The sequence below is a fragment of the Rhinolophus sinicus genome, linkage group LG15 (assembly GCF_036562045.2).
Source record: "Rhinolophus sinicus isolate RSC01 linkage group LG15, ASM3656204v1, whole genome shotgun sequence".
Lineage (NCBI taxonomy): Eukaryota > Metazoa > Chordata > Mammalia > Chiroptera > Rhinolophidae > Rhinolophus > Rhinolophus sinicus.
In genome coordinates this window covers 37,274,452-37,301,595 of record NC_133764.1, presented here as the reverse complement: position 1 = coordinate 37,301,595, position 27,144 = coordinate 37,274,452, and the positions used below count along the sequence as shown (strand labels likewise).

Sequence of the window (27,144 nt, the reverse complement as noted above, 5' to 3'; positions counted from 1 at the left end):
AACAAGTTTGCAAATTGTCAGACCTCATACATACATATATTCATACATATATATTAGATGATTGATATATGATAGATGACAGATAGATAATACAGAGCTATTTCCCCACTTAATCTTAATAGGAACAGAGCTGGAGTTGGGCTGGGGAAGGGGTCAGTGTCCGTGAATGGGGCAAAGCCGGGGTGTTAGGGCCAGGCTGGGGGAAGCAGAGCCCCCAAGTCCACCCCAGGGCCCAGGCTTCTTCTGGTGAAATTTTTTTTTAATATCTCCTACGTGTGTTTTATTTAAGACATTGCGATCCTACTGTATATGCTTTGTATCTTACCTCATTTACTGAGACTGTGTAAGTACACTGCCATTCATTAAACATTTTTTTAAATATGATTTTTAATGGTCACATTTCATCCTATCATGGGTGGCTATACTGTACTGATCCTTTTCCTGTTGTACCATCAATAATGAAAGTGTTATAACTAAAACATATTTGCCAGCTTGATAAGTTACAGTTTCTTCAAAGTGGAGTTTTTATTATTAGTGAGGTTGAAGTTGTTCCCATAGTCTTTGTCCTGCTAAATGTGCTTTTTTCTCAAATTCCACTTTGTTTGGCATAAATATTGCCATCCAAGCTTCCTTCTTGTTTGTGGTTTCTACATACATTTTCCTTTCCTTTTATTTTCAGTTTCCGAGTCATTTGGTTTTAGGCCCCTCTCACAAACAGCTTATAATCGGATGTTGAGAATGTAGGTCTTTGTTAGGGATGTTTAACTTGCTCAGTTATTGTCATATTTGCTAGGGTTCTGGCCTGGAGGACTGCCTGGCCTTCTCACCCAGCGGCCCTCCCCCCACAATGGCCTGGCCTCTCTCCAGCCCTGGGGCCAAACAAGCTCCCAGCTCCACTGTCCTATCAGAAAAGGGCAAACCCCAGAGCTGGGCCCAGCACAGGCTCTGAGAGAAAGGAGGCCTGTCCTTTAAAATTGAGCCCAAAGTTATCTTACCAGGTAAAGTGTCCCCTGCCCACCCTTCAGCACCCCCCCACAGACCCCCAGAGAAGCCGCTCTCCAGGCCACCCAACCTGGCTGAAAATGTCTAGAACCATTTTTTGAGTTTTTAAATAAAGCTTCTTTTAAAAAAAAAATTGGGGGGGGGAACGCCCTCATCTCATTACCCACAGACAAAAATTTTGATGCATCGCCTGTGCCGTCTTTCCTGCAGTATATCACATTTACGGAGTTTTACACTCTGTGTAATCCAATTCTATTTATAATCACATAACTGTTTTCACATTTTCCCTTGCCATTAAAATCCCCGCATTTCCCATCAACATACTTTTCAACAGCTGCATAAACCCACCCAGTGGAGGTGTCGGGATGTATCTACCCACGTCTTCACCGGCAGGCACTGAAATTGTTGCTCAAACTTTCTAACGCTATTGAAGAGAGAAAGAAAAGGCCACAGTGGCCATGAGGTCACAGAACTGTTTGTAACGTTAAGATTCTTTTCCTAAGGCGGATTCCCAGAATGAAACGACCAGATCACGGGTGTGACCACATTCACGATTCTGCGCCCACAGCAGCCGGCGCCCCTGAGTTGAGCGCTCTGTTCAGGGTCCAATGTCCTCAGTGCACAGAACAAGAACTGAGGCCCAGTCGGCCAGGGTGGGGTTGGCCAGAACCACAAACGCTTCCATCTCCCAGTCACACGGGCACTGTGGCACTTTCACAGCTCCTCAACCTAACACAGCACCCAGGGCACCCACACGGCCCTTCTTTCCCTCCCCCCTCTCTCCCTTCCTTTCTTCCTTCAACAACTTACTAAGCACAAGAACGTGCAAACTGTTGTTCTTGAGGCTAGGGATACAGAAGAGAAACAGGCAAAATCTCTGCCCTCACAAAGGGGACATTTCAGCGTGGGGACAGGCAAAGAAGAAGGAAGTAATGAAAACACACAGGGTGTGTTGGGCCCCCAGGGGCTTAATCACTGTGAGCTACGGAGCCAGACCAGCCGGGGCGGGTTTGCGCTGACTCCTAATGCAATTTATTTGCAGTGACTCTCACTGTGACAGGGATGGGTGCTGGCTTCCTGTCCCCAGGAGAGCAGTACACGCTTTGAGGACAGGGCTCCAGCTTCTGTCTCCTGTGTCCTCTGCACCCATTCCCGAAACTCCAGCCCAGACTCTGCACATGGTAGGATTCAACACCATACAGACTGACTCGGAGGCAGACAGCCTCAAATTCCAGTTGTCTTTGCTGTTGCTGAATTTTATTATGGAAAATTCAGACATCATTACTATTTGGCTCTAGGATACATAATATGATGCCATTTGCAGCAAATCTGCAAATAATTCCTAATTATGCTTTCCTAGACTGAAAAAGCACATTTGCTTTCCTAGAGGACACACCAGCCATGAAGCTTCTGGAAGGGTAGGAAGAGGGCAGTGGGTGTGGTTCTTTTTAAGCCACAGAGGATTTCAGAGTGAGGAATCCAAGTGCAGGTAACTGAGTGCTGAAAGCACAGCAGCCTGTGTGTCTGCAGGATTCTTGCCTGTCTAGCTCCAGGTTAAGGGTGGGGAGAGGCTGGCGTGTCAGTGCACAGGGTGGGTGTGAGCACGCAACCTCCTGCTAGCCCTGGACACACCCATGGTTTCTCTCCCTGAAACCAGGAGCAACTGTGTCCCTGAAATTTATGACTCTGCCTGTGGGGCTTGATGGGTTCTGTTCGTTATGATGAATCGTTGCTATTTCCTGGGATGGAGCTGGGAGGTGGTATGTGCTCCCCCACCGCCACCCCAGGAGATGAAGGGCAAGGCAGGGGTGGGAGGGACAGGCCGGGACTGGAAGAAATCCAGAGATACCCTGAACATGCTGGCAGTAGCACCCCCAGCCCCAGAAGGCAGACCTGGAGCCCAGCTTCACCGGGCCCTCCGCTCTGCTGCCCACAGCTGGGTTTCCAGCAGACAGACATCTGGGCCCACTGCCCTCGCTCTGATGGACAGACTGTGGCCAGAGGCTAGGTCAGCAGCCCAGGGAGGTCGCAGCACAGCTGGGGGCAGACACGAAGGTGGGAAGGATGAGAGAGGTGTGCGGGAGGGGCTGGACCAGAGGGGACAGGGACAGCGCTGGAGAAAATTGACATAGAGAAGAAATCATCTCAGGCCTCAGAGGAAACTCCAGGGGAGCCCAACACCTTTGCCTCCATCGCCCCGTCTCTGCCCCCGGCCCCTTGGCTTCCCTTCTTGCCACCCCACCCCCTGAGCCACTCTTCACAAAGCCGTCAGAGTGATCTTTATAAAAAACAAGTCAGATCCCATCAGCCCCTGTTGAAAGCTCCCCAGCAACCTCCCACAGCTGTTAGAATAGTGTCCCAAGGCTCCTTACCATCGCTGACAAGGCCCTACACCACCTGCCCTGTTGACCTCTCCCACCCTTCACCACACTTTGCCATGTTGGCTTTCACACTGGTCCTTTTTCTCCAAAATACCAAGCTTTTTCCTACCTCAGGGTCTTTGCACTTGCTGCTCTCTCTACCTCAAATTCTTTACTCCTAGTTCCTCATGTGGCTGCCTCCTTCCCATCCTTCAGAATTAAGTTCAAATATCACCGGTGCGGAAGGGCCTTCCCAGACCACCATGTCTGAACAGCCCCTTTCGTGGTCACCCACCCCCATCCTTCAGAGCACAGATCAGCATCAGACATTATCTCACCTATTTCTTGTACTCAGTCACTGCCTGTCTGCCCACTGGACTGAGGACAATGAACATCACTGAGTGCCCAGCACCTGTAGCAGTGCCTGGCGCCGAGCAGGTCCCGTATGTGTTTCAGGAGTCTATTTTGGTCAGACACTCAGCCCCTGGATGGTGAGATAGCCTCTAACCGGGAACCCAGCAGGGCCGCACCGCAGCCCACCCAGGAGGCCCCATTTCCTGTGGGGAAAGAGCTCCCACCAGGAGCCAAGCACTCTGCTGGGCTCTTCACATCCAGTAACACATTGAATCCCAGGCTCCACAACTGCAATTTGAGTGGCTACATTTTCCAAGCCAAAAAAAAAATCAGAGCAAAGGTCTAACAAAAACATTTTGTTTCCTGAATTGTGAATTAATTGATACGAAAAGTCTTGCTAATGGATTAAAACTAACCCACACAAGCTGCACATTTAATGAATGGCCATCAAGAGCACGGTTGTTAGAAAGATGGGATCTGGAGCCAGCTGACCTGGGTCCAGAGCCAGGCCCAGCCCCTTCACAGCTACGCAGCTTTGAGCAAGTTCCTCAACTTCTCTGTGCCTCCGTTTCCTCCTGATTGAGGAGGTAAGCGAGAGAACATGACCACAGTTTGACATGAGAGCTGGACCCCGGTCATCGGAGGCTCCTCACCCATCCCCTGCCCTTGGAATGTACACTCTGCCCACCGTTCCCCCAGCGGGAGCTGTTTCAAGGGCGCAGCCTTGAGAGAGTAAGGTGTGGAGACCATCTGGATGGTGTACGTGACTGACCCCAATTAAGGCCTCTATATAAACTTCTAAGATTCTGGCAGGCGGGTGAGCTCCAGTCGTCTCGTGGCACCCGCGACAAGCCTTGTACGTAAGCCCCTTGCTTCCCTAACCTCCACCTACAAATCCAAGTGGCTGCCTCATTCTTTGGAAATGATTGGAGTTTTGCCTTCCACATAGCATACACATTGGCTGAGATATAGCTTTTCCACAAACTGTCTCAAAGTGTGGATTTCAAACCTATTTTTTAGCAGAACACTTTTGGAAAGTCACACTAGCTGAGGTATAGCTTTTCCCAAACTGTGTCAAAGGGTGGGTTTCCAACTAATTTTTCAGCAGTTAGATAGGACACGTTGAGCAAACCCATCTCACAAAGAACCAAACTATCTAAAAAGTCAGGTGTAGCTCGTGTCCCTGGGAGGGTGGGGTCCAGGCTCCCTCCTCCCACATCCGAGTCTGGAGGCCAGAACTCTCAATCGGGATGCCCTGACTTCACTCTCTAGGGCAGGGGTGTCCAAACTGCGGCCCACGGGCCAACTGTGGCCCATGATCCATTGTTAATTGGCCCGCAGCAAATTCCAAAAATATATTTAGTTTACTTACATAAACCAGGTGAGGCAATACGTACTTCACCTCGAGTGAGTGGCCCCGACTGTTTGTGTATTTTACCGCATATGGCCCTTGGTGAAAACCGTTGAAAAAAGTTTGGACACCCCTGCTCTAGGGTCTGGAGACCACTTACATACCAATGGCTCTGATCTGGTCGCACACCACTGGGGCTCATAGGGGTGCTGAGGAGGCATGTGGGACTATAGCACAAACTCTTGGGGACCTTTGTGCATTCTGACCTCAGTCGGGGAATATTTCGAATGAATAAACCAGAAAATTCTTTTTGGCAAAGATGGCCCAGGTCCATCAGTGGAGAACAGATGCCCACTACGGCCATCACAGTCCACGTGGACACCCACCCATGGCCCTCAACAGAGACAGAGCTCAGAATCATCACATTGAGTGAAACAAGCCGGCACTGACTAGGAACTGTGGGAAGCCACCAGCGTCAGGTCTGCAACACCGCACACTATGTATTTATAGCGTGTCTGTGTATAAAACGCAGGTGTCAGAGTACTTAGAAGTACTGGAAGGACCTACACCCAAGTCAGGAAAGCACTTGTCTGCAGGGGGAAGCAGTTAAAGGGCCCTTCAGCCTCATCTGCGACGTTTTATTAAAAGGGAACAAAGACCATCAATGCGACGAAATGTTAACGGTTGTTGAATCTGGGTGGTAGAAAGGTGCTCGGGGTTGTATTACTGTGTGGTTGTCTGTATTCTTAAAGTTTTCTCCAGATTAACAAAACAAGGGGGTGACGGACAGCACCCCGCACCCCGCTGAGCTGTGGGAGTGCACTTTGAGACTGCACGCCCACCCTCAGCACACCTGAGGTACAGGCCCTCCCCATGCCATGTGCCCCTCTCCCTCCAGTGTCCCGCTCACCTGTCCAGGGCAAAATGCCCTTCACCTGCAGCCCGGTGCAGTTCGCTGCTGTTCTCCAGTCTGGCCAGTGTGTCCATTCGTTTCATCATCAGCTCCAACAGGTCACTCATCTTGCGGAGGACGCCACGGGACTCCGGACCACCCATCACTGCACGCAGAGCATGGCCACAGTCAGCCTGGAGGCCACCTGGTCTCCAGGCCGGGGTGGCTCAGATCCCAGCCCCATTCCCATCTTCCCAGAAAGAGGAGGGATCAGGAGAGGGAGCCTGCCGCCCCTCACCCCTGTAGGGCAGGAATCCAGACAGCCCTGGGCCAACCCTGCTTCCTACCAGTTTCTAACACTGCGATCCTTCATTCACCCTGCACCTGAATCTCCTGGCCAGACTATTGAAATCCAGATTCCCAGGCCCTAGTCTAGATCTGCTGATTTAAATCTCTAGGGCATGGGGCCAAGGACCCTGCACTTTGCTTGCTCCCCACGTGGCCCAGGTGCACAGGAGAGACTGTGAGCCCATGTTCGAGAGGTTCAGGGCCCTGTTGCTCTCCTGCCAGCCTTGGGGCCCCGACCACATCCCTTCTCCTCTCCCCCACATTCTACTGTAGAAAATCATCGTGGATTTGCCCTCACTCTTGAGCTGGTCTTCGGGTTCATAAAGAGCAACCCCAGGGCTGAGGGGCAGGGGAGACCTTGCGAAGAATAAAATTAAATGAAAACGAGGTGTTTCAGCCAAGATCCCATTAACCAGCCGTCGATTCCCAGTGATTTCCTTTCTAATTATTCCCATCATTAGTGCTGCACGTGCCAGTGTAGGAACGCAAGTCCTTACCTTCCTTTTCAATGACATTTTGAGGTTTTAAACAGTCCCTCCCATAGGTGCTCAGTTCCAGCCACTGCAGTCCCCAACTCAGCTCCCTGCAGACCCCAAGAGCCAGGCTCTGAATCACTCATAACAAATGAGCCAAGTCAGTGGAGACTCCAATGCTTCTGGGGGTGTCCCAGGCTGCTGGGGAGGGGCAGCGGACACCCTAGGTTGGGTTCCCCAGAAGCAGATCCTGAAACAAGGGTCTGAGATCAAGTCGTTCATTTGGGAGGTGAAGGACACCCCAGCTGAGGATTGGGGAGGTGATATAGGGAGGGGTGGCAGCCCAGAGAGGATGTGTCACCAAGCTGGGGAACCCAGCAAGTGTAGAACCTGCCTCAGAGTTCTCCCCCTGGGGCTGAGGGAGTTGGGCTGTGTGCACACCATCTCCCACGAGTCACTGCGTGAGGGTTGCTCCCAGGACCGCCACGTTCTGGTACTTTCTGCCTGCTGAGGGGTGGCAGAGCCAGCTCCAGTGGTTCCAGGAAGCCCCCTAAGCAAAGAGCTGCAGGGTATAGCCCACATGCTTGGGGCTCCTGAGGGTCGCAGGCGGGGCAGCTCCATGTGCCTGCCTCTCAGGAAAGAAAGGGGAGGGTCTGGCAGGCTCAGTGGGGCTGGGAGGTGGACACTGGGCTCTTCCCTGCCTCTGCCCACCCCTGACCCGCATGGCCAAGGGAGAGTCATTGTAACACGTCCATCTCAGCGTCCCCAACTCAAGGAACAATAGCAGGCCCATTTGCCGCCAAGGTCACAGTGCCAGGTGGGGACAGGAGAGAGCATAGAAGGCCACTGGGAACGACAGCAAGAGAAGGGGGAAGGGAGGGGGGTGCAGGAGGGGACAAGTCGCTTCAGCTGGAAGCTTGGGACTGAGCTGAGGAGGAAGAGCCAAGAGAGGCTCCGTGTCACGGGGCTGCTTGTGATGTTTCGCTTTGCTTGTCCCCCACATCCCCTGGCTCCAGGCCCAAGCCAGTGGCTACACTGCATCTCACACTAAGTTACTTCCGGGCTGGGTTCCCCTGCCAGCTGAGCCCAACTGTGGTCAGAAGGGAGGCCACCGGGACCCAGGGGGGCGCATTCACATCCCATGGCAGTGCCAGCTGGGCACCAAATCCAGAGCAAGGAGGCGCCGTGGGTTCCTTGAACAGCCAGGGTCCTGGCTCTGAAGAAAAGAATGGGGAGGGAGGGATGCACACACACAGAGGTGCCGACTGGATGGGCAGGCCTGTCACTTTGCTTCTCTGGGCCTCAGTTTCCCCTCCTGCAGAACTTACCGAGTCCTAAGGTTCTATAGGCTAGCGTCTTCCTGTAATTGCCTCTAGAGATTAATTGGGGTGATGGAAAAGGAAAGAATTGTTCCTAGAAAACCCCTTAGGATCCCCTTAGGGGGAGAGCTGTTTTGTTTTGCTAAACCCCTGGGTGGGCCAGAGCAGAGTCTAGATGCCCAGAGCAGGGAGACAGAGAGAGAGCTGAATGGCTCTGCATGTTCAGGGAAGACGGGAGTCCCCTGCTCAGCCTGGGAGGTCAGGCGACAGAACATGGCACAGAGACAGGTGTGGGGTGGCCAGAGGGCTGAGCAGGGTGGGGAAGCTCCTGCTGCAGCGACTGGGGGGGGGGAGTCCCGAAAGGCAAGGATGCAAGAGGGAATAGTCATCTGCTCGCCCCCAGCCCATCACCCCACCTCTGTGCTATGCAGGGGCCTTAGGGGGAACAGGGTGCCCTCCAAACTAGGTCAATGTGGGGGCACAGGTGGCAGGGGGGATGCCGAGTAGGATAATTCAGCCAAAGCAGGAGATCAGAGCAAGAGGTGACCAGGGAAACGTAAGCTCTGGAGAGTCCTTGAAGACATTTGGGGGTTCTAGAGTGTCCTTCACAGGAGAGATTAAGCCAATTCTTAAAAACATCACCAGAAAGAGGGACCCCAGAAGATAGAGGGCTAATGGATGTAGCTAAGGAGACAGAGCCCCCCTCGGGTGGGTCTGCAAGGCCACCTCCATCAGGCTGGACTAAGACCACAGGACACGTCCCCAGCAGCTGGGGCCCAGGGGTCATGCTCATCGTCATCAGATGGCCCAGGGCTCCGGAAGCTCCTGCGACCTCAGGAGACAGCCCCCTCCCCCACCACTTCCCAGAGAACTCCTGGGCACCAAGCATATTTTCTGCCCAGGGGATGGGTCCCTGGGAGGGAAGCAAGCCTTGCACAGCCAGTCCGGGGGCCCTCCCCATGTGACACGCTCCCTGAATGTCACCACCAGCCCCAGAACTGTCAGCAGAGCAAGCTCCTGACACAGCTTGCCCTGAGTCACCTCACGGCTCTCGGCACTGGCTGGATTGAAATGTACTTAATGTGAGGCCCCAGTGACACGTCTCGGAACTCACACATGTTCCCTCCATATTTCCATATAAATAAGGAAAGCTGGGATGCGAGAGACAAATGGCTCTCCACATTTACAGACAGGGGTGTCTGATTACCCAGAGGTCCCCTCCTCTCCATGTACAGCTTCTCCGTTTCTCTCTGTGTCTCCCGTCCTCGCTTGCCCTCCCTTTCTTGTCCCCAACCCCACCCTTTACCATTGGTTCCTGGAAATTGAAGGAGGCCACCACCTCGGTAGAGAAGAGAGACCTCCCTGCACTTGACGCAGGGGCTGTGACTTGGTGTTTGTGCAGCTGGAAATACGAGTGCATTTGTCTGTCCACACGCGGCCACGTTAGAAAGCAGCAGAGGCCATGGAGCTCTGGGCTCTGGGCAGCGGAGGGGACAAGGGCACGCGCTCCAGCCTCTGAGAGGATGCACCCCAGAGCCCTATAGCCCCGAGGTCCAGGGCCAGAGACAGCCTTGGAGCAAGGAAATATTTCTCCGGTATTCCCCAAGTTCAAATCCTGGCGGGGGGAGGGGACACAGGAGGTCTGGCAGGGCCAGGCCACAAGGGAAACTCAGGGCAGATACACAGCTGAACCAACGACCTCTAGTCTACAGACCTGTCCCTCTGGGGACAGCCTCCGACTTGTACTTCGTCAAGACAAGACAGAGAGCGGTAACATCAGGAAGGAGGCCTCAGACACAACTTCACATCCCCCGTCATTAGAAGGAAGCTGGTTCCTTCTTAGGACAAGAGAAGGGCAGCGGAGGCAGGAGGCAGGGAGGAGGGACAGCTGGGGCGGGAGGAGAGCTGCCTGGTGAGGGAGCACGCCAAAAAAATCCTGCCCTGGGCCCAAGCCAGGACCAACCGCAGCAAGAGAGAATTAGGTTAGATCTCCTCCGAGTTTGCTGCTCCCTTCAGCCTCCTTCTCCCCTCAATCTTCAGACGAGTGTGCAGAATATAGGATGAGATGTCTGTCACAATTTTACCCCTCAACTAGACAACTTTATCACAAAATAGAAACTGGCCCCAGGGGAACCTGGAGCCTCTCCACGGAGGCCACGGTCCATACAGGCTGTCGTGACCTCTCCTTCCCCCCTTTTGGAGAAAACCTCCCCCTCCCTGCCCCTCCCCAGCCAGGGCCACGTGGGACCCCACTTCCCTCAGGCTTATCAGGTGGGGAGAGAGTGTTTTCCCATCTGTGCTTGGATGGTTTTGTTGGCCAATGCAAGATTGTTTTCCCCTAAATGTGGGTTTCTTTCTCCTGATTCTGCCCTCAGGCTGTGCAGACCCTGGGAATAAATGCTACCCAACAACCCAGCCCAGCCCATGACCTCCAGTGTCCTTCCCAGGACCGCTTCTAACCCCCATCCTTCCCTCAGGTGGTTCCTAGGCAGAAACACTGACACCTCCTAGGCTGGTGGCAGGGTTGCCCCAGGCACACTGTGGAGTGTCATTTACAGGGGCATCTCTTGCAGGATTAGGATGTTAAGCCCACAAGGTAAACTTGGGGCTCCTCCAAGCACCTGCTTAGGGTCTCTCCAAGCAAATCAACTTAATCCAAAGGCATGAAAGAAACCAGGGGTCAAGGAGTGGGATACGAAGTGAAGCAGGGTCAGCTCTCCGGGGTTCTCAGAGGCCCGCTCCCTGCCCATCTCCTCTTCCTCCCAGACATTTCTTCCATCTTCTAAGTCTTCCAACAGCAGGCCTGGCAACTCCACTCCCAGGGATGCCCAACAGAAACGCCTGCATGTCTCCACCAGGCACGTAGAAGAATGTTCACAGCCGCACTAGCCACAAAAGCCACAAACTGGGAACAACCGAACGTCCACCAACAGTGGAACAGATACACCGCGGTGTCCGCACACCATGGGACGCGGCCCAGCAGCAAAAACAAATGCCAACCCCAAGATGGATGAGTCTCACAGATGTGATACTGAGCGAGAAAAAGCCACACACACAGAACACCCATTATGAGATTCCGTTCTCATAAAGTCCCAAACCAGGGAAAACGTCTCTGTGCTATTAGAGTCAGGGTCCTGACGTCCCTGGGGAAGGGGTGAGTGGGAGGAGGCAAGAGGGCACTTCTGGGGGTCACCACATTCTGGGTTGCTGGTTGCATGGATGTGTTCAGTTTGTTCATATTATATCCTCCAGTGGAAAGTTCACACACACACAAACACACACACACACACACACACACACACACACACACTCACACGCCTTTAGCCTAATGCATGACCTTGGGTAAATCCTCTCCCCTCTATGGTTCTGCTTACCCCTAAGACACAAGACCTGGGCTGCAGTGGGGCCCTGCCCCATCTACCAGGCAAAGCTGCACAGCAGGGCACCCTCAAGTCCCTTGTACTCTGGGCTACTGGGCCCACCCCTGCCAAGATGGGGCCCCGACCCCTCGAGGGGACAAGCAGAAGAACCCATACATCCAGTCAGGCACCCGTCTGCCCCAGCCCCCGATTGGCAGCTCTTGCATCGCTGACCTTTCTGGAGAGCCAGCTTCCTCAAGCCCTTACAGGAGCCCCCCCGACAGACACGCCCCCTCTCCAGGGCTGGCACCCAGGGAGCGTGAGCGTCTCTCATCCCCCCACCACCCCTCCCCCCATGCCCTCCCGGATCCCGCCCCAAGCTTGCCCTCCAGTGCACCTTCACAACTACCCACCCGCTCTTTCAACCGCAATCGTCAGGTGTCTCCCATGGAGACACCCTGGCACCTCCTCCATCCTTTTCTCTAAACAGTCGTTTCTGCAGTGTCCCCATCACACATTCAATGTACCCAGTAAACATTTATGGCACTTGTACTATTTGCCAGATGCTGTTCGAGACCCTTCATGTATGTTCTCTGAACACCAACTCATGACAGTCCTGGGGAAGGAGATGCGATCGTGCGCGTTTATCAGAGGCAAACACGAAGGCTCAGAGAGACTGCAGAATCTCCACGAGGCAGAAATGGAATAAATTAACGTACGCTCAGGCTTGAGTGACTAATAAATGTGAAATTACTGCCGGGAGCCTTTGCGAGTTTAAAGAAGTGTACGTGAAACCAAAGGGCTGAGCCTAATGATGAGACACAGGTGCCCTAAGTGTCCCTCAGAGCCCCACCCCCAGGTGACAACCATTCCACTAGAGGGTATATTCGTCGTCTGGAACAGGGGAGCCAGTCAGCTGAGCCCTTGGCGCTCAAAAGGGTGGATTTCAGAGAGAGACTTCCCGGAGGGGCAGGGGGAGCCCACAGAGCCAGCCCCTGGACAGCTCCAGAAACCCCATTTGCCTCAGTTGCCCAAGTTCCCTGTGTTCCTCTTACCCACTGTTGACCAGACGAGCCTCCGTAACACACGAAGCGGGACTCTGCACCCCTCCCTGAGCAGGACGAGGGGAGCAGGACCCACCTTCAGCAGGAGGGTACCCAGGTCACCCTCCTGAAGACAGGCATTACTTCCCTTCTGTAGCTGACTTAGTGACCTGGCCAACAGCACACAGCTGGTAGGTGAGGAGTCAGGGAACAGACCAGGTCCATCTCGTCCCCAAAGCCCACATGGGCTCGGAACCTCCGTTCCACTGCCTTGAAAGTATCATGTGGGCAAGAACCAACGAAGATCCACACTGTGTTCCGAGAGCTCAGAGCCAAGGCACGGGAGCTCACAGACAGTCTGCCCTCTGCCCCCCGCTGTGGCCACAGCCTGGACCAAAGGCACAGAATATGTGTGTCTCAAAGAGACAGGTGTCATATTCAGAACCACCCCTCACCCCACTAAAGAGGCAACACAGGCAGCCTCTTCTGCTGCCTGCGAGACCCTGACTCAAAGACCCTTCCCTAGCTTGAGAGTCAAGGCAAGAGGAACCCTGATGACCATAGTCAGGATCAAGGCCAAAGCAGCACGCAAGGTCACGTGGCCCAAGCCCCAGCCCCTCTCAACTCACATGTCCACTCAGGAGGTGGACAGAATGCCCAGGACAGGGCCCCAGAAAGCCCCCTGTGATGCTAGGCACAAAGGCCTCCCTCTCCTCACCCACAAACACCTGCACCCACGTCTGCCTCCCCTTTTCCCATCACGTACCTTCTGTGCGGATGGTGAAGGGGGAGTCCCCCGGGCGCCGGGCTGAGAGCTGGCCTCCCAGAGACGTCATCAGGAAGCAGAGTGAGAAGAAGCCGATGCCCAGGACAAAAAGCCTGCGGAGAGCAACAGGGCAGGTCAGCGCCATGCACCCCTACCCAGTAGGCGCTCGTACGAATGAATGAGCGAGGAAGGGATGGGTGGATGGAAGAATGAAACATCCGGGGGCTGGGCTCCTGGGCCAGGTAGTCTCCCATCACCGCAGGATAAAGAGACTTCCAGTACAAGGAACTGGCCATGAGTCACACACAAGACCACAAGGGACAACAACAATGCTCCTTAGGTGTGAGGTTAGGCAGGTTCTAGCCTCAGATAGAGCCTGGCTTGTTAGCCAAGGTCCTCCAAGTGTGGTCCCAGACCAGCAGCAGCAAATCGCCTTGGAAATACTGGACATGTAAATTCTTGAGCCCCAACCCGGGGTTTACTGCATCAGACACTGTGGGGTGGGGCAAGCAGTGCTTTTCCCAAGCTCTCCAGGCAATCCAGATACATGCTCAAGTTTGAGAACCATTGGTATAGATGGAAACAGCTGGTCCCGGTGCCAGCCAGAGGGCAAGCAACTGGTCCAGACGAAACCCACCTGGATCCCATCAATCACCGGGCCCCACTCAGCACTTGTGTACACAGGCCTTGCCACAGCCGTCAATCATGAGCTTGCTTGAACAGCTCCTCACCATGTTTAAGGGGGGATGGCATGTGCCCTCCATCACTACCAGATGGTAATAGCTAGAAGGGCAGGGCCATGTGGCTGCCTTCTGTGCCTAGACTCTCCCTAACCCACATTTCACCAGGCAAACACACGGTAGGTTGTCAGCCTGCACCATGGACTGGTCAGAGTGAGCTGACACCTGTGCGTGGGGTGTCACATGCGTGTGCCCTGTCACAGTGTAACTGGTCTTCATTGTTTCAACACACAGCCCCAGGGACACAGTAGGAAACCCACCCTCAAGTCCAGCCCCAGGTTCCTGCTGCCTCCGTGCTACCCCAAACAGGAGACCTGAGCTCCCCAGAACAGCCTTGGAGTGGCCAGAGGTGGCAGCTGTTCTGAGACTTGGAATCAATCAGAAAACTTGATGAGCTAACAGAGCTGAAAGGGGAGCCCTCCCCGCCAAGGTCAAGGTGAAAATCCCCATCTTGCATGGGGTCAGGCTCAGCATGGGGGCGGGGGGCCCACAAGTCATGCCAGAGATCTCCAGCCCTCCTGCCTGCACCCCACCCTCAAAACCCACATTTGTTTGTATCTCTAGGCGAGACTTCCTTTATGCATTTTAATCTTCATTATTTGAAACTGGCAGAGCCGTATTTAATTAAAATTTGGTCCACTAAAATAAACACATAATTGCAGAAGAAAAGAAAAGCACAACCAAATTCCCAGCCCATATTTAAAGGAAGCTGTTAGAGATTAAATCAGAGAGGAGTAGAACCCAAAAGCAGAGAGGGCACTGGGCACTTCCTTCAGGAGGTGACAGAAAGGACAGGAGGAAAACAAAAACAACAAAAAAAGGAAAGAACAGACAAAATGGCACAAGAGGCACTGCTCCCTCACCTCCCAGAGACCCCTCACCAAATTCTATCAACCCCAGGGGTGGGGCTCAGGGCCTGGGATCCCCAAGATTAAAACAGGCTGGTCTCAGGACAGCAGCCAGAGGGACAGTGTAAAAGGAGGTGGTCGCACTCCCAAGAAGGTCCTAAGGAAATCAGCTGTTTGTCTTCCCAGTCTGGGAACAAGCAGAGACCCCTCAAGTTTCTCATCCCTCACTTCCTCCATCCACTTCCCCAGCTATGGGGTTGAACTTAGAGAAGGCATCTAAGACTCTAGCCCAGAACCCGAAGCCCCCAACACATCCCTTCTGCATCTGTCTCTGTCAGACCTCAATCCTGGGATCATTCTAGCCTGCCCTTGAGGATTGCAAGTACAGGTGATGTGGTTGGAGGCCTGTCCCCTCCCCACCCCCGTCTGAAGGGGACACAAAGACTCCACTGGAAGCTGTGGGTCTATGGGACGCCTAGGGAGTCCCTGAGGCAAAGTTACACAACTTGGAAGGAGGGGAATCTATGCAATCCCACCTCTGAATCCTGCCTTCAGGCAAGAGCCTGAAGGAACCAGGACAGAACCCCAGAGGGAAGCTGCGCTTGGGAGCAGGCGCTGTCCATGGTGCTTGCGTCCGCCAGCTGCTTCTAATTACACCAGGAAACATCCGGCTAAAGCTTGAGTGCGGCTGGCCTTCCCGCGGCCTAGTCGACGGGTTGGACACAGGGTGGGTGAGACGGGGCAAGGATCCTTTCACCAGTACCAGTCAGCTAGAGATTAGAGGATTTCCTGGAGGAGAGAGGCCCTTTCCAGAGACGCCTGCTTCCCATGGGAACCTTGAGTCGGGGGCTCTTGACACCCTCCCAATCACCAGCCCAAGGCCCTACCCTAGGAGACCCCCCCAGCCCGATGGTCCTCCCGCGTCCTCCAGACAGCGGTGGTCCAGTATAACCCCTGTCGTCCCTGAAGACTGTCTCTTCAGCCCCGCACAACTGGCCTGACGGATAGAGGGGGCTGGAGGTGTTGTGGAGTCGGTCTCCTAGTCAAGAGACTGAAGGGAGAACAGCGGGAGCCCTGGGAGGGCCGGGGGCTCTAGCCCGAGGCCTGGAGGGGAGGGGCTCAAATTCGGCCCCTCCCACTGCCCAGGCTTCGAGCGCCTCCGCCTGCCCAGTCCCTGCTCTCGCGGGCTCCTGCCCGTGCCCTGGACCCTCACCTGTGGCCGCATCGGAGTGAGGCCCGCGTCCGGAGTGAGGCCCCCAGGCCCCCGCCCGGAGTGCGGCCCCCGCCCTGGCCCCGCCCCCCCCGCGTCCTCCAGCCCCCACTCCCCGGGCGAGGTAGCACTCTGAACCCGCTGGACACCCATCACTTAGCGCCCTCTGCCCAACCCCGACTGTAGGCCGGGCTCCACCGGCTCTTAGGAGAGGAGGGAGCTGCTCGGGGACCGGCGGGCTCTCTGGCCCCATGGGTTGGGATCAGCAGAGCCTGTCCTGCACCGCGCGGCCCTAGCCCTTCCTGGCCTTGGCCACCAGAGGTTGGCGGGGTAGAGGAATCGCTCCTGGCCTCCATCCTGCTTCCACGCTCCCGCCGCGGTCCGGGCTCCCTTAGCCCTTCTGCCCCGCAGCGCCGCTCCTGGCCCCGCCTCTCCACCGCCCGCGAACGGGTGTCGAATCCCCAGCAGTGGGGTTCCTTGCCCCAACCTCGGGGACCCTCTCGTTGGAGGAAGGCCCGCACACCGCCGCGAGAAGGGCAGCGCACGACGAAGGCGCAGGGGGCGGTGGCACAGGCGGAGGGGGTGGGCGGGCCGACCCGGGTTCGACGCGCCGGCGGGGTGGGGGTGCAGCCCGACACTGCGCGCTAACTTTGCCGCCGGGGTGGGGCAGTCGGCGAGTTGGGGAAGGACCCCGAGGGGCAGGGAAGGGGCGCCCTGGCTAGGAGACTTCCCGAGCCCAGGACCACACCTGGGCGCTTCCTGCCCGCATTTCCACCTTCGCACCGGGAGTCCTCTCCAACCTAGACCAACTCTGGACACGTCCCAGAATTACACACCCTTCCCCACATGAACCTGAACCCCAGCTCCATTCCTGCCCCAGCCCCACCGGCCTCACCACGGGTGGAAACACAAACTGCCCTTTCTGCCACCGGGCATGCACCCTCGCGGGGACCGACCTCGCGCACCTCCACCCCGCGCCCCCTCGGGGAAAAAGACCTCCCCGCGCCAACCCGGAGAGAACTTTACCGAAAGGGTCTTAGGGTGACCAGGCATCTTCTGACCATTATCTTCCCATCGGGGTTGACTGTGATCATTGTTCAAACTTGTCTGGGCGAAGAGCCACGGACGAGGCCGGACGCACTGTCCCGGGCGCTTCTCGCGCCGCGTCCGGGCCACGAACCCGCTGCGGGTGGAAACCCGGTGGGAGCGAGGCGGGAGGCACGGAGGCTCGGCGGCTTCACTACTCTGGCGGAGGCCCGCGCGGTCGACGCGGCCTCGGGGGGCAGGGGAAGGGGAGCAGCGCGGCTGCCGGAGGGCGGCGAGGGCGCCCGGCCGGGCCGTCTCTGCGTCTCCGCCCTCACCGCTTCACATTTTTGGGGCCGGGAGGCGGCGCGCCCCCAGACCGCCGGCCGCGCGTCTGCCTGCTCGGGCTCGCTCGTTGGGCGGGACGGCGCCGCGGCGCGCAGACGGGCTCCCCGCCGCGGCGGCCCTCATCCCCGGGCCCGCGCCCTCGGTGCCGGCTAGAGGCGGCCCCGGGCCCGCGCCCCAGCCCCCCGAGCCTCTGGGCCGCGCACCTCCTCGGCCCGGCGCCGCGCAGCGCCCATGGCTCTCCGCGAGGGCGCCCCGCGCCCGCCTCGCCGCTCGCTTGGCTGCCCGCGCTCGGGTGTCCGGCGTCCTGCCCGCGCCGCGCTACGCGGGGAGGCGCCGCATTGTTTCCTCGGAGGAGGCGGCGGAGCCGCGGCTGGGGCGGCCCGGGAGCGGCTGTCGCGCTTCCTCGGCGCACCGGCGCCATCTCGTGGCCGAGGGCCAGCAGTGCACCCTCCCGGCCCGGGGTGGGGCGCTGGGGACCGGAGGGCGGGAGTCCCGACGCCTCCCCCCAGCGGTGCAACTTCCCGGGTCCCCGCTTTCGGAAATATCCCGGGCGCCACCAGCCCCGAGGACCGAGGGCTGCTTGGGGTCCTGCCGAGCACAGAGGTCAGCGCTAGGAAGAGACACCCCTTCTTCCCGACCAGTGCCAGGGCCCTCCCTCCAGCTGCTGCCTCTGCCGACTTGGGGGGCTTCTGCACCCTCCCCTCACACCCACTCTGATTTCGCTTTGCAATCCTCACCCATCCTTTTCCCCTCTTTGATCAGAACTGCTGCGGCTCCCCTCTGCTTGCAGGTCTGAATTCAAACTCAACCTGTGGGGCTCAGTTTCTTCCACTGAGCCCAGAAGAGGGGGCACACTGTGTGGGCCTGAGTTCTAGCCTCAGAGCCTCCAATAACCAGTGGGTGACTGGTGCAAGTCACGAGGACTCCCTGGCCTCGGTTTCTCCACTATGAAATGAGAGTGACCAGAAGTTCGCTAAGGCTCCTTCCAGTTCTATAAAGCATTTACATGCCCTCCTCCCACCCCCTCCCTATACTTCTTGACTTCGGAGACAGACGGGTTTGCTTTGCGATTGCAGAGATGGGTGGGCGGTGCCTGTGAGCACAGAGAGATGGCGGCCAGGCCTGGATTTGAGGAAGTCCCCAGGCAACAACACTTGCCAGACCTGACCATCGGCCAGGTGTAGACATGGAGCCCCACGCTGGGAAAAACCCAAGGACTTGGGCCATGTGTAAAATGACATGGATGACCCTGAGGGTCTCTCCATCCCAGGCTGATTCCGCAGCCTGGCTTAGGAGAGCAGAAATACCTTTATTCCGCTCCAATTGGCCCTGGTCCTGTCCAACCATTCCCCCGGCCCCCAGCCCTTTTGCTGCCCTCCTAGCCCACCTGCCAACCCCCCTTCTGAGCCATTTCTCACCAGCAGTGACTCCTGCTCTTGCTTTTCCTGCTCCTTCATCAAAATTCACCTGTCCCGTGTTCCATTATCTCATTGCCTTACTCTTTGCTAATGTGAACACTGGTGATGAATTGGTGTTGGCGGATTAATATGTTACTCGAGCTGGATAACAAATTTGCATTGAACAAGGACACGCTGACCGTATCTTCGTGCGGAAGAGCGAGGAATGGTGGCCGGAAATGGGAGCATCGCGGCAGGCTGACCAAGGAGATACCGGGAGGGCAGGGGTCTCTGCCAATCATTCCTCCTGCCTGGGGGCCTACATCTGTCACACACTCCAGCGATAATTTAATCCCGGGATGTCAAAGCAAAGGGATGAAACGACCCGTCCAATTGTGTGTGTCTCTCATGTAAGCTCAGGAGGTTGCATTTTCACCTGGTTGGCATTTTAGGTCAAAAGGGGGGGTGGTATGGAAGATGGGTCTCCCCCCAAAGGCATGGCCATGTGCAGTGTGGCTCATCTGGGGATGTGGCCTTCCGTCAGCCAGAAGCCAGAATTCAGAAGGTGGGAGAGAGTACTCCCACTCCCTCTGGGCCTTGCAATCTTGGGTGTGGGCTTTGAGGAGGGCAGGGGGAGAAAGACTGCTGCTACGCGCCGGTAAGCTCAGGCCAGGCAGGGAGGCGTAGGAGGACAGTGAAAGCTACTTTCCGAGCTAGGTCACCCAGCTGCCTCTTGCTTTCAGAGGCAGCCTCCTGTCTGCTGTAAGTGCAGTGTAAATGCCCTTGCTTGCTTTCCCTTGTGCTAAAGCTATCAGGAGAAAAATTGTGATCCTGCAACCTTGGGTAGAACCTCTCCATGCCTCAGTTTCCTCAGCTGTAAATCAGGCTATTTATAACCTGCCTCGTGAGGCTGTGGTGGGAACTGAGCCTGTTAATGTGCATAAATTGCCCATTGCCTGCACCTACGAGCCCTCAGCACGGTGCTGGTGATTTGTCTTGTTTTTGTCTACCTGTAGCAGATGCTGTTGGTGCCTGCCCTGTTCCCTGGGTCTTCACCTCTACGTGCCAAAAGGCAGATGACAGAGAATACATGTGATGGTGCCTGAGGCTTTTTCTGGTTGTGGGAATATGCTGGAACACACAGGGGTAAGACAGAAGTGCCAGAGAATTAATGCACTTGGAAGCAGCCCTCGTGGATAGCTCCCATCTCCCTCTTCTTCAGGTGAGATGCTCTCACATGTTCCACACTGGCTCCCAGAGTCCCCCAGCAAGACTGAGCTCCAGCTGCCCATGGTGGGGACCGGCTCTGTAAGGCTCCCCATGTTGGCTTCCTTCCTTCCCTGCCTCATTCCCCTCCCCTGTTCATGTACCTGGGGTCACCTCCAAAATAAACTACTGGCATGTGCATCCTTGACTCAGAATCTACTTCCGATGAAGGTAAACCAAGACCCTCCCCTACAGCCTAGTGGTTCTCAGCCCAGACTCACGGCCGAATCACCTGCAGTAGGTAACAAAACAGAGTCTTTATATCTTGATTCGGTACCTAAGGTGAGGCCTGGGCACATTTGTGTTTTGCTGCCACAGGCTATGCCAACAACACTGGCCAGGGTGGAAACCCGTTCTTCCAGATGAATCCCCACTGCCTTCTGATAAGAAAGCAGAGTCTCCCTAAACAAGTTAGAAGAGAATGGGGGAGCAGGAGTCGGGGCGCACTCCTGTTTCAGGGCACATCCAAGAACTGATGCTGTCAGGTCATACTGGATCCCCAAGCCGTCCCCTTTCCATTTTTTTTCTCTTTGGGGGCCATAAGCAGAACCACAGGCTAGCCCAATGTAGGGGGCTGGGGTACAGACTGCATCAGCCTGAGCGCTTTGAATACGGTACTTACTGGCTCTCTCTGCTGCCCTCTGGATGGAGCTGCTGGCCTGGCTGTGTGTGTGTGTGTGTGTGTGTGTGTGTGTGTGTGTGTGTGTATGGGGGTGGGGGGGTCAGCAGATGCCTGGAGCCAGGAGGAGGCCCTGGCTGGGCAGTGCAAGTCCTCTGTGCAGAAAGGGGGAGCAGGATTCCGAGGAAGGGTTTTGGAGGGAGGGAGTGATGTGCTGCTATTCAGGGGTATCACACTCAAAATGCCTCAATAGTGGGCCAGGCAAAGAAGGGAAGGGACGATGGGGTGTACTGGAGCTGTGGTAAGAAATTGCAACAGGCTGAGGGGCTTCAAACAACAAAAACTGATTCTCCCCCAGGTCTGGAGGCCAGAAGTCTGAAATCAAGGTGTCGGCAAAGTTGATTCCTTCTGGAGTTTCTGAGGGAGACTCCATGCCATCCTCCCTCCTGGCTTCTGGTGGGGGCCCGTGATCCTTGGCGTTGCTTGGCTTGTGACACATGGCCTTCTCCCCTGTGTGTCTTTCTGTGTCGTCTCCTTTTCTTATAAGGACACCAGTCACTGGATTAGGCCCACCCTAATCTAGAATGACTTCATCCTAACTAATGACATCTGCAAAGACCCTATTTCCAAACAAGGTCACAGCCTGAGGTTTCAGGTGGACATGAATTTGGAGAGGGGACACGGTTCAACTTACTACAGGGACCTAATCGAAAGCGGCCAGAGTGGTTAGAGAGGGGACATGCCTCCACTGCTTTGTGTGACTATGAGCCCAATTATTTCAAGAGAGTCAGAAATCTAGGCTTCTCATGTGAAGTCACATAATTTTAAAATGTAGACTCAATTTTTTAAAACATTGTACAAGACCAATAAAATCCATTGGCAGGTCTGCCATCTGGGTCCCCTTTGAGACCCAGCAAGTCCAGCTTTCCTGCAGCCAGTCCCCCACCCTTCCACTGTAAAGACGCCTCCCTGCGCCTGTGGGGAAGGTCAATACTAGGTGCGTTCCGGGGTGCTCCTGGGAGCCCCCAGCCTCCCTGGGCATTGGAGCCTTGGCTGCAGCCTTTACCTTGTCAAGGCGTCAAGGTTACTTCTGGAGCTCACAGACAGGGCCTGGGCAGGGAGGAGGAAAGAAAGAAACAAGCAGTTTATGGTGTTTGAAATCCCCATTTAATGGGCTCCGACTGCAGCCGCAGACAGCACATTAAGAGGCGATAGGCCATTGTCCTTTGCCGGAGTGCGAAGCATTAATAATGTCATAACAGCATTTACTGACACTGTGCACAAATCATCAACAGCCCTGCCGGGTGGGAATAAGCAGCCCCACACGGACGCCAGCCGCCGCGAGCTGTGCAGGGAGGCCGGGAAGTGGGGAGAGCTGTTTCTCCAATGCATATTTCATGCTTTCTGTTTCACAACATTTAGGCTAATCCTCCGATTGAAAAGCAGCGTCTGGGGTTTATTTTTATTTATGCCAGAAGGCCATTCTGTTGCACAGCTTGTGGGAGCCGGGAGCACAGCTATTGTACTTCCCATGTTCTGTAGGGAAGTTAGCTGCTCTGTCTGTGTCTGTGTTTGGGCATGCATGTACGTATGCGTGTGCATGTGTGTGTTTATGGGGGAGGAAACCTAGGAAAGCCAGGAACACAACAGACAGGGGGCCCTCCCAAGCAGACCCCATCCCAGCACTGGAGACACAGGTGAGCTCTTCCTTTAATGTGATCGTGACGTTCCATTTACTGAGCACCTACTACATGCCAGGAAATGATCCAGGGACTCTAATATGTTACCATGTTTACTTCACTATTTTATTTCAATTTGCTTTAGCAGGGCAACTTTTTTTTTAATGACCCTTTTTCTTTTTGGACAGTTTCCCTGTTTGCATCACAGGTCACACTGCGGGAACATGCGAGCAGCCATCTGGGAGTGGCAGAATCATGGACTCCCAAAGATGACCACCTCCTGATCCTCAGAATCTGGGAATACGTTATATCACGTGGCAAATGAGATTAAGCCTGCAGATGGAAATAAATTGTTAACCAGCCGACCTTAAAAAAGGAGCTCGTCCTGGATAATCTGTGTGGGCCTAATATAATCGCCAGGTCCTTAACTATAGAGGAGGGAGGCGGAAGAAGAGGAAGCGGCAGACTGATGCAGCATGAAAAAGACTCAGCCAGCCATTACTGGCTTTGAAGATGGGGAAAGGGGCCCACGAGCCAAGGAATGCAGGCAGCTTCTTGAAGCTAGAAAGGCAAGGAAATAGATTCTCCCCCAGAGCCTCCAGAAGGAACACAGCCCCGCCGACACCCTAATTGCAGTTCCAGGAAACACATTTTGGACTTCTGACCTCCAGAACTATGAAATGATAAATCTGTGTTGTTTTAAGCCACTAAGTGTGTGATTATTTGTTACAGCAGCAACAGAAAACTGACGTACCATCTGTTTAGAGCTACCACGGCCAGACACTGTGTAACTTGATGCTCCTCGTGAATGGGCCCATATCTCCCCTTCACAGATGAGGAGACCGAGGCTCAGAGAGGTGAAGTACCGTTCACAGGGGCTTGTGGCAGATCCAGGCTCCAAAGGCAGGGTCTCAAGAGACATGTGTACACATGCGTTCATAGCAGCATTATTCGCAACAACCAAAAGGTGGCAGCAAACTAAATGTCCATCAACAGATAAACGGGTAAACAAAATGTGGTCTGTCCATACACTGGATTATTATTCAGCTTTCGAAAGGAAGAAACTTCTGACAGGTGCTACAACATGGATGAAACTTGAAGAATTGCGAAGTGACATAAGCCAGACACAAAAGACAAATACTATATGATTCTACTCATATGAAGTACCCAGAGGGCTCAAATCCATAGTGACAGAAATTATTATAGAACAGTGGTTACCAGGGTCTGGGGGAGAAGGGAGAACGGGAGTTGTTTGTTGGGTAGAGAGTTTCCATTTTGCAAGATGAAGCGTTCTGAAGTTGGATGGTGGTGACGGTTGCACAACAATGTAAATGTACTTAACACAACTGAACTGTTTGCTGAAAAATGGTTAAAATGGTAAAGTTGATGTTATGTATATTTTACCACAATTAAAAACAATTTTTTTTAAAGAAATGGACTACTGCTACATGCCACAACATGGATGAACCTTAAAATTTTTATGCTAAGTGAAAGAAGCCGTCACAAAAGACTATGTAGTGTATGATCCCATTTATAAGAAACGTCCAGAATAGGCAGTTCCATACAGACAGCAAGTGGGTTGGTGGTTGCCAGGGGCTGGGGGGCAGTGGAATGGGAGTGGCTTCTAATGGGTATGGGATCCTTTCTGGGTTGATGTAAATGTCTAGGGCTGGATAATGGTGATGCTTGTACAACTGTATGAATATACTAAAAGCCACTGAATTGTACGTTCTAAAGGGATGAATTTTATCTCACTTTTTTGAAAGGAAGATACTTACCCACGAGTACACAATTAGTAAAGAGGAGAGCCGGGACTTGAAGCCACAGTCTGTTTCCCAGCTCAGCCTCCCTGGTTGCTCTGTTCTCTTACGTATTTGCAGACACAGCGCTAAGTGTGTCCTGTGGACCAGGCACTGGATAAGTGTTGCTTCCCTGTCTGGCAACTGCTTAAAGGAGAGAAAACGTGTAAGGAGCACAGGATGTGGGCCCAGCCCCAGGATTCTCAGCCTGAAGCCAGCACTTATTCAGGGCCTGTGACCCTCCAAGCCCCCGAGAAAGCCGCTAGCATGTCATTTTGGGAACTTAAAACTTTCCTCCTAAAATATGGTCATAAGTCCCTTCTCTCTCCATCTTCTCTCCTCCAACTGATGAGAAAGAATTTTAATTAAGTGCTCCTTGGCGGCTGGTTTCATTTGATAAATATAAAATTGAAGCATGCTAATAAAGCCATCAGTCATCCCAGATCTCAGCAGTTCTTTGAACTGACCGCTCTTTTTTAAAAAAAAAATCAGTTTTTAGAATGACAATACTTGGGTCTTGTCTGGGACTATCAGCAAATGAGGCAGCTCAGTGAGGTGATACTGAGGGAAGAGAGACACCTCCGGGGATGAGTCACCTCTGCACAAACTCTCTCTTACAGGACCCCAGAGCTCCCACCGTCCCTGCACACCTCACTCATGAGGCCCGGCCCCCACCCCTCCACCTGGCCCCATCCCCTCTGCCTGTTTCCCTCCCACTTTCTGGGGGGCTCTGGAATTGCACCCCCTTTTGATTCTCTTTTCACGATTTTGTCCTTCAAGGCTGCTCTGGACCTGAAGAAAGAGTGGAGTTCACACAGGTGGGGACCACCCAGACACAGAGGAGCTGACCCCAAACTCCTCATCCTGAGTCATCCAAGCTTCTATCAGCTTCAGGGCTGTTAGACCCTTGATGGCTCGGAACCATTCTCTTCCTAAAGGCCTTGGTTGGCTTTTTTTGTGTGAGATGATTGAAATATGTAGAAATACCCCTTGTACATGTTGAGGGAGGTGTCATTGCTCACACTGAGCGAACCCTAAAACTCCCCAGTATCATGTCACGTGTGAAACACAGACTCAGGGTCTAACAGCCCTGGGTCCAAATCTTGGCTCCCGACGAGAGCCTTCCTGAGAATATAGCCGAAAGAAACAAAATCACTGTCTCCAAAAGACACCTGTGCGCCCGTCTGCATTGCAACATTAATCACAATAGCTAAGTGTCACAACAATCTAAGTGTCCACAAATGGATGAATTTATAAAGAAAATATTGTGTATGTATGTATACAGTGGGATATCATTCACCTTTAGAAAAGAAGGAAATCCTGCCATGTGCAACAACATGGATGAAACTGGAAGACATTATGCCAAGTGAAATAAGTCAGATAGAGACAAATAGTACATGGTATCACTTAGGTATAGAATCTTTAAAAAAAGAAAAAAGTGAGATTCATAGAAACAGAGAGTAGGAAGGTTGCTGCCATGGGCTGGGGGGTAGGGAAAACAGAGAGACGTTGGTAAAAGGGTACCAACGTCCAGTTATACGATGAATAAGGTTACCCGTGGTGACTGTAGTTGATAACACTCTATTATATAGTTGAAATTTGCTGAGCGTACAAGTTAAGTGTTCTCACAGATAAAGGTAAATATGTGAGGTGATGAATGTATTAATTATGATGGTGGGAACCTTTCACAATGTGTACGTATGTCAAATCACCACGACGTACACTTTTCGAGTATTACAATTGTATTTGTCAATTATATCTCAATTAGGCTGGAAAAAATACTCTATGTCTAGATTATGGCATTGATCACAACGTGAATACATTAGCTGATACACTTAAAACATGTGCATTCTATTCTGAAAGCTATACTTCGATAAAGTCGATTTTTTTTAAAGAAAGAAAGAAAAGGCATGCTACATGCTCTGTGGGGTGGGGTAGAGAGGGGGATGCAGCTGTGGTGCTAAGCCTGATGGGTCTTTCCCATTTGCACACACACTAAAGAGAGACACACAAAGGACCAGACACGCTGTACGTGCTCTCGTGCACACCTCACACCGGCAAGCTCAGACCAGCCGAGCTGCATAGCTCAACCCCTCCCCCAGGATGTCACCTGATGTTTCCACACTTTGAGGCCAGGCCAGAGGAGAAGGCCCAGCTCCACTTGACCGACTGACCACTGACCTCAGGCGGGCCCTAGAGATTGATCCCTCCCAGGTGACCTTCCTCAGAGGGAAGCAATGGCCAAAGGCAGCCAAGGGTGCTGCCATAACCACATACTAGACTGGGTGGCTTAAATAACAGAAATCTGTCTTCTCACAGTTCTGGAAACTGGGAGTCTGAGATCAAGGTGTGGGCAGGGTTTGGTTTCTCCTGAGGCCTCTCTCCCTGGCTTGTAGGACCTTCCTTCTGTGTCTGCCTGTGTCATAATCGTCTCTTCTTATAAGGACATGGGTCATATTGGATTAGGGCCCACCCTGATACCTCATTCTAATCTAATCACTTCTTTAAAGCCCTAGCTCTAAATATAATCACATCCTGAGGTACTGGGGGTTAGGGCTTCAACATGTGAACCCGGGGAGGGGGCACAATTCAGCCCAAGACAGGCGCCACTCAGAAAACTGACCCTCCAGCAGCAAAGGAATTAAAGCTAGAAGCCAGGGGTGAGGGCAGGGAGTTGTGTCTGCCTTAAGCAGATTAAGAGGGGATACTGCTGGGAGCCTCAGCTATAATTAGAGCAATTAAAGGCAGGACTGCGGGAGCAGCCGTCTCCTGCCTTATAATTAAGGTGGGATTGTTCTCACACTGGGAGGGAAGTTTGGGCTTGCTGCTCTGTGAGAGGGAGGGGGCAGCAGGAGTAGGCAGACTCCAGCCAAGGTCTTCACATGTGGCTCAGGACAGACCTGGGTCCAAGTCCTGAAGCCCCTGGATGCCCCAGGAAGAGGAGGTGT

At 53.9% G+C, this 27,144-nt stretch overlaps 1 protein-coding gene across 4 annotated transcripts in view; it reads right to left on the bottom strand.

Annotated features, from left to right (window-relative positions):
• Nucleotides 1-17,710, bottom strand: part of MGAT5B (alpha-1,6-mannosylglycoprotein 6-beta-N-acetylglucosaminyltransferase B) — a 66,053-nt gene extending 48,343 nt beyond the window's left edge. Inside the window, exons 1-3 of one of the 4 annotated variants that reach the window (XM_074319630.1) lie at nucleotides 17,092-17,710; nucleotides 13,268-13,380; nucleotides 5,978-6,125 (exon numbers count right to left, since the gene is read on the bottom strand). In XM_074319630.1, the coding sequence (XP_074175731.1) occupies nucleotides 5,978-6,125; nucleotides 13,268-13,380; nucleotides 17,092-17,159 (329 nt within the window). In that variant the 5' untranslated portion in view covers nucleotides 17,160-17,710. Of the gene's footprint in view, nucleotides 1-5,977; nucleotides 6,126-13,267; nucleotides 13,381-15,391; nucleotides 15,737-17,091 lie in introns of those variants that run through there. The other 3 variants (XM_074319631.1, XM_074319632.1, XM_074319629.1) reach the window with 3 other exon arrangements.
• Between the last annotated feature and the right edge of the window lie 9,434 nt (nucleotides 17,711-27,144).